At 33.5% G+C, this 7,241-nt stretch overlaps 1 protein-coding gene across 13 annotated transcripts; it reads left to right on the top strand.

Annotated features, from left to right (window-relative positions):
- The first annotated feature begins 224 nt into the window (after positions 1-224).
- LOC118045446 (BOI-related E3 ubiquitin-protein ligase 1) lies at positions 225-4,925 on the top strand. Of its 13 annotated transcripts, none has more exons than XM_073411952.1 (7): positions 229-467; positions 558-598; positions 1,219-1,239; positions 2,163-2,248; positions 2,479-2,587; positions 3,517-3,878; positions 4,245-4,925. In XM_073411952.1, exons 5-7 carry the CDS (start codon positions 2,482-2,484, stop codon positions 4,794-4,796), a joined length of 1,020 nt encoding a protein of 339 aa, XP_073268053.1. In that variant the 5' UTR covers positions 229-467; positions 558-598; positions 1,219-1,239; positions 2,163-2,248; positions 2,479-2,481; the 3' UTR covers positions 4,797-4,925. The 13 variants fall into 13 exon arrangements, with proteins under 13 accessions (XP_073268055.1, XP_034909980.1, XP_073268053.1 ...); XM_073411951.1 differs by having other exon boundaries at positions 1,219-1,287; XM_073411950.1 differs by having other exon boundaries at positions 1,219-1,492.
- The last annotated feature ends 2,316 nt before the right edge of the window (positions 4,926-7,241 follow it).

Genomic DNA, 7,241 nt, shown 5'->3' with positions numbered 1-7,241 from the left:
TTTTAAAAATATTTTTTAAAATATAAAGATAAATCGATTAAAAAAAGACGGGAAGGAAATTCAGTTTTGCGTAAACTAGTTAACGCAAAAGCAGTCAGTGGCAGGCAGTCACTGCCACCTCGCTTTTGTTTTTGTCAGTACAATACATCAAACCAAACCACCAATGCATTAAATTTAATAGGAAATAATAAAAAAAGAATTTTCTGAATAATTTATTTCTCTTATTATTTTTTTCTCCAACTCCCACTCTCCAACCGCAACATCCTCTTCTCCCTGCCCTTATAACCATCCCACTACCATAACCATTTATTTACCTTCTTCCGTTACTATTTCTATTGTTGTTGTTCTTATTATTATTATTATTATTATTATTATTCTTTTGGGTTATCGAGTTGATGATGCATGGGGGTTTCTTTCAGATCCTATATATGATTGATTTTTTTCTCTCAGAATAATTTTTTTTGTAGGTATGCTCAAGTTCTTTTTTTTTTTTTCTTTTTTGATGTTGTTGCCTGGTCTGTCTGTAAATGGATTGACATGTGATGTTGGTTTTGCAGGATCTTTGTGCTCTCTGAGCGAAATCATCTAGCATATTGAGGTATTTTTGGCCCTGTTTTTGTTTTTGTTTTTTTTTTTTCATCTCTTTTTCTGGGTTGGATGGTTTCTGTTTATCTGGTGGATCTTGCTGGTGATCTGAATCTTGTTGCTTCTCAGATATGTTTTTTTATATATTTTTCCTTTTTTTTTTTTTTTCATATTTATGAAGTCAATTTACATTTCCATTTGTAGTTATCCCAAAACAAAAACAAAATCTTCCTTTTTCTTAATTTATCTTATGATTTTCAAGAGACTTACTTTCAAGTTTTCATCTTTTGTTCACAATTCACATACCAGTTGTCCATCTTGCCACAAAGCATCCTTCTTTCTGATGTTATTCTTCTCCATCAGTTAATTTAGTCGCTTAACATCCTCATTCCTCATCTTATTTGCTTCAAAGGTAAAGGGAAAACACTTTTTCAACGGTTAATTACTACTATTATTCTATATATCACATTTTAGTGGTATAATTAGAGATATTATTCTGGATTAATTCCCTTTTGTTTATTCTTTCATCTATTTGCTTTTTATGATGATGCATGGTGATCATCTTTAGGCCCTTTGCACTTTCAGTTTAGCATATTGAAATTATTGAATCCTATTATTTTTTATTCCATGTAGTGATGGTTAAGCGGGGCTGGTGTACGTATGCATTTCTTCCCAGCAAGCAATGCAACCCCATCAAAGTGGGTCTGTGTTTATTCTCACTAACATAATGGAAGCAGCATTGAACTAAGAGAAAAATAATCCTCGAGCTATTGGTTCAGTGGCAGGAAGGCTTGATTCCCTGGTTATCATCCTGGATTCATATCCAAGGGGTTGTGAAAAAGAAATTTCATGTGAATGCACTGTTTGACAATGGGGAAGCCCACTCCTGCAAGAACACAGCCTTGATGTGTGAAAGCTTCCTTGAAGATATCTGACCATTAGAACCAAAAAAATAATTGGGCAACAGTAACCTAAGAATAGTACGAGGGATACTAACACTGCTAAAATCTAAGATAGAGTGTTGTGTTATTATTTAACGAGTGATGTGATAGATTAAGTCCTGCAATGATTGCAATGTGTGATGTTAGTAAAAAGTTTAGTAGAAGTGTTAGCACCCCTAAAATTACTCTTATAACAGCCAAGCTTTGTGCACAAATTCCTATTGCATTTGTGCTGGATGATACTTGCTTGTTGTTGTCTTTTTCGAACTCTTTTCCTTTGAGCACTGCATCCTATGTATTTGCTTTTGTTGCTTCTAGAACCTGTGCAGGTGTTTAACCTGTTTAAAAATAATTATGTCTTATAGTGGTGCCATGTACTTCATTTGCCCTGTGTAACATGGCCACAAGCTTTATATGGTTTAAAATACTGTATCCATGTGTCTCAGACTCTTGAAACAATTGTGTGGCTTCAAATCCTATACACCTTGTCTTCTGTGCATTCTTACGAATTGATGACTATGCTTTATACACCTCATATCTTAGTATGTATTGTATCTGTAGTATGAAGTATGTGCCACCTAGCTAGCTTAACTGGCTGCGGCATTGATGTGATGATGTTTCTATGTTTTCTTACAGGTATCATCAGGCATCCACATTTCCCGGTTAGAATGATCAACATAATATTGAATTTTTAAGTTTGAGCCCGAGTTGAATTATTTGAGGCAAGTCTTCACAGTTAGCCTAATATGCATGTTATTTGAAACATTAATTTGTTGAAAAGAAAATTTGTCTCTTCCAATCAGTTTGAGTAGTGATTTTAGATATGGAATTTGGTGATGTGATCTTGTGAACCATCTGCTTCTTCTTCTTCTTCTTCAGGTGAAATATCACCTGTAGTTGTGCCATTCCTAAGCTGTTATAACTTTATGATAAATTTGGATTTGCTGGCAAGAAAATGTTGGGGGGCAACAATGGCAATTCTTTGCTTCCTGTTTTCATGGATGAGAATCATATTCCTTATCAGACCAACGCATCAAACCAGTTGCAGTTGTTTGGTAATTGTGAGTTCTCATCTCATTAAGTTGTATTCTTTTTTATTCTTAGTGCTTGATTCTATAAATTGTCTATGGTGTATGTGTCTCTACTCTGTTTGCTCGTGGTCCTCTCTAGCAAATGAATTAATTGATTTACTATGTTAAGTGTGATGTAACAAACCTCCTAGGTATGGTCATGTGATAATGAGCTTCAGGCACCAGGTACCCTTAATTAAATGTTATTTGTTCCTGAACCTGTTTTGTGGGATGTGTTATGAAAAGATAACAAGGCATTATGAATGTGTTGAAAAAGGAATGGGTATCTGGGTTTTTTTTTTATTATTATTTTTTCCTGAATATTTTAGGTTTTCATCAACTTCTAGTTTATTGTGGAGTTCGAATTTACATAATAGTGTATAATACTATCTAGTATTCAGAGTCTTAATTTCTTTTAGGATATTGACACTGTTTAGGAGTTTTCTATAATATTTATCAATTCTCCTGTTATTTCTTATTTGCATTTCTATTTCCTATCTATTATCCTCGCTTTCTATTTAGAACTATAAGAATTGTGGTGCCTGTAAGAAGAGAACCTATTCTTTATGATAGTTAGGGCTTTGACAATGAAACCTTTTTTGGAATTGAACACACTTCTTTCATTCCTCAGAATGTGAGGGATCTATGCTAGATAGTCGTTAACTCATAATTCAAGTTCATACCTTTTATAGTCCTTTCATTACAGGAATGGGATTAAATAATTAACCAAGTAAACAGAAATCAAGAATAAAAGATTATTAATTGTCTCAATTACTGAAAATGGATATCAAATCTAGAATTACTTCTTTTCTTTGGTTATTGTTTGACAGACTCACTCTCTTCCTGGTCCTTCTTTTCTTTTTGTTTTTTTCAAGATAATGTGGTTTGATTGATCTGTAATATGCCATTGGTTGTTTTAGTGGCAGCTGGATGCAGCATTGATCCAGTGAATTATTTTGGAAATGAACATGGAACTCCTATCCTCCGTACCAATAAACGTGGAAGGGAAGCAGAAGATTTTGGCAGACAGCAAAAGCTACAGATTTCCTTAAATTATAACATTTGTCAAGATGAAGCTGACCGCTCAGCAAGCATTCCAAACCCAAACCCTGTTTCAACTGGGTTGCGTCTATCTTATGATGATGATGAGCACAACTCATCCATAACTTCTGCAAGTGGAAGTATGAGTGCTGCACCTTCAATCATCCTGTCCCTTGGTGACAATATTAAGACTGAGCTTGATCGGCAGAACGATGAGTTTGATCAGTATATCAAGATTCAGGTATCAGGTCACACACTAACACTTCTGGCATGCTGTTATGCTACATGTTATTAAACTATCTCTGCTTTCTTATCTCATTCCCACTGCTTGCAATTTTGTGCATGATTGCCAAATTGAAATGATTTCTAATATTTATGAGCGTTTACTGGGGCTAGATCAATTATTATGAAGATTTCTTTGTTTTGATAAGATGAAGTTCTTGGATTCATGATTACCTGATTGGAGACCAGAACCCCCCCCCCCCTTTTTTTTTTCAATTTGGGGTGGGGGGGTGTACATTGATGATTGTGCGGGATCAAACCATCTACTTACATATTAGTGTATACGTTGTTAATTTTTGGCTTTACATGAATCTCCTTCAAACAGGAGGAGCACTTGGCTAAGGGGGTGAGGGACTTGAAGCATAGACATATTTCTTCTTTGCTTTCTGCCATGGAGAAGGGTGTGAGCAAGAAGCTACAGGAAAAAGACAGAGAAATAGAGAACATAAACCGTAAAAACAAGGAATTGATTGAGAGAATAAGGCAGGTGGCTGCTGAAGCCCAGAACTGGCACTATAGAGCAAAGTACAATGAATCAGTTGTCAATGTCCTGAAGAGCAACCTCCAGCAGGCAATTTCACAGGGCGCTGATCAAGGGAAGGAAGGATTCGGAGACAATGAGATTGATGATGCTACCTCTTACATTGAACCTAACAAGTACCTGAACTTTTCAGGTGACCCTGCAAAGCCTCTCCCCTGGAACTATCAAGGCTTGAAGGAACATGTGACATGTCGAGCATGCAAAACAAGGGAAGTGTCCGTGTTGTTAATGCCCTGCAGGCATCTCTGCTTGTGTAAAGAGTGTGATGCGTTAATCAATGTTTGTCCTGTATGCCGGTTGATCAAAACTAATAGTTTTCAAGTGTTCTTGTCCTAAAATATGGAGTAACACTCAAAGTAATCTACACCCATCATACGAGATTACATGTCAAACTGTTCTTTCCCTGACGCATAAGATGTATGTCTGGTAACTTATCTTTGAAAGATGAAAGCTTCCGTTGGCTCATTATCTTTTTCCTGCTCTCTCTCTCTCTCTCTCTCTCTCTCTCTCGTCCCTTGTTATTCTTCTCCTTTATAGTATCTATCGCCTGCCTCACAACCTTGGAGCCCTATAAATGCAGTGTTCTCAATGGATCTCTCTCTCTCTCTCTCTCTCTCTCTCTCTCTCTCTCTCTCTCTCGTCCCATGTTATTCTTCTCCTTTATAGTATCTATCGCCTGCCTCACAACCTTGGAGCCCTATAATTGCAGTGGTCTCAATGGATATAGGTATTGTATTGATGCTTCATGTTGTAGACTCGCCTCAGTCACAGCAAGAATCAAGCAGGTTCACAGTGCAATAAATCTCAAGCTAAAGGAAGCCCATCTCACTGCAGATGTGCTCCTGTGTGATATCATAAGCCCACTGATTAAATTCAGTATACGTGCTGCTATGTTGATCAAAGGCTCAAAAATATGGGATAGATAATACTAAATACACAGAAAAGTATGCTGAATTTTAGCAGAAAATCGTTTCGTGTTTTTTTTTTTTTTTTTTTTAAATCACAAACAAGAGGTATTTTTGAGCTAGCTTACATGTTAAAGATGCACCTCCTATACAAGGACCAAGTGTATTAAGTGAAATTTAACAAATTTTTAAGAGTTGACCGAACCAAAAAAATCAAAGAAAATAAATCTTCTTTATCATATTGAAGTTCCTTTGATAGGAAGGCAACATGGTATAAGTTAAAATTAATTTTTTATGTGTTTTATTTTTTTAATATTTTGATATCAAAAATAATTTTTTAAAAATAAAAATATATATTATTTTGATATATTTTCCAGCAAAAAAATCTTTAAAAAACAACCATTATCATATTTTTTTTTATAAATTAGTATGGCCTACAACTGAGGAGATCAAATAAGGGTTCATTTGCATTAATCCATTACTTAATTTCAAGAAGTATAGTGATGTTGTTTTTTATTGAAACTCCTTCCTTCTCCTAGGCTTGGCTGGCCGAGCACAGGATTCCCTTCATGTCAGAAGCGTTTGTGCTGCTTCTAAATCTGTCAGAATTGGGTAAATAAACTAGTGCAAATTGTATCCAGAATCCCCATACCTGCCTTTTAAAATTTTAATTTTTATATATGAGAAATTTAGTCCCTTCAACTGGCATGTTCAAAGACGACAAATTGTGTCATGAATTGTTTTGATAGCGAGGATCTCGTCGTCTACATGCCAACCGTACGTTTAAATCCAAATAAATTAGTTGGTATCTAATTTTGATTCTCTTAATAATTGGAAGGATTGAAGAGATATGCCAACCGTACGTTTTTATTGGCCTTAATGGCCAGTTTTTTATTTAGTGTGGTTGTAGTTATTATTTAAAATATTTTTTGTGTTGAAATATATTAAAATAATAATTTTTTATAAATTATTATTGAGATTAGAACATTAAAATAATTTAAAATATAAAAAAAATTAAAATTTTAAAAAACACAATTTACATCGCGTTCTTAGACGGTGAAAAAAATCCTAAACAACGAAGGCAAGAGGCCCTTTAGGCCTTTACAGATTCTCATTTGTCACGTCTTGTGGTTATGCTGTGTCCAGATGATATGATTTAACATGAAATTGACGGATATAGAAATATATTGTAGTTATCTAATAAGATAAATATGAATATTATAAAACTAAAATATTTTATTTTGTGTTAAATAATAAATAGCATTCAACTATTAAATATGTAAATTTTTTATATAATAAATAAGATATAAATATAATTAAAAAAATTGATATGTGGTTATTTGTTGTCATTTCTATACTATTTTTTTTTCTTTTTTATGGAATAAAGGATGAGTTAAGTAATTATCTAGTCACACGTGTCCTTGTATTTTAAAATAGGGTATTCATAGATATAGTTGAATAAAGTTTAGATTCATAATTATATTTAGCCAAACTTTTAATATTTTATAAATTATAAAATTGGTCCATTTAATTATTTTTTGAACCCAAGCCAGTGGGATATATCAGGTTAGATTAATTTTTTTATGCATATTATAAACATTCACAAGTTAGATTTATATTGCTAATTTTCATGTGTCCTTAATTAGAGACATACTTGCATAATAGATTATAAATATTATAGCACCCAAATTATCCTACTTCGATAATACGAGTTGGGTTCAAGTCAAATAATACAAATATTATATAAAAATAAGTGTTTTTTTAACACCCTATTATAAGATAATTCAACTTGTTATTATTATTTGATTGTTTATAAATAAGTGTTTTTTATATATAAAAAAAACCATCTAAAGTTTTACTTTTATCATCCCATGAT

This window comes from Populus alba, chromosome 10 (genome assembly GCF_005239225.2).
Source record: "Populus alba chromosome 10, ASM523922v2, whole genome shotgun sequence".
In the NCBI taxonomy this organism is placed as follows: Eukaryota; Viridiplantae; Streptophyta; class Magnoliopsida; order Malpighiales; family Salicaceae; genus Populus; species Populus alba.
The sequence above is the reverse complement of the archived record's forward strand: the minus strand, read 5'-3'. Positions and strand labels throughout refer to the sequence as shown.

Coding starts and splice junctions, on each gene's coding strand:
- LOC118045446 (XM_073411953.1), top strand. CDS start 2,482: ATGTTGGGGGGCAACAATGGCAATTCTTTGCTTCCTGTTTTCATGGAT. Junction 2,588..3,516: donor GTTGCAGTTGTTTGGTAATT/GTGAGTTCTCAT, acceptor TGGTTGTTTTAG/TGGCAGCTGGATGCAGCATT. Junction 3,879..4,244: donor ATCAGTATATCAAGATTCAG/GTATCAGGTCAC, acceptor TCCTTCAAACAG/GAGGAGCACTTGGCTAAGGG.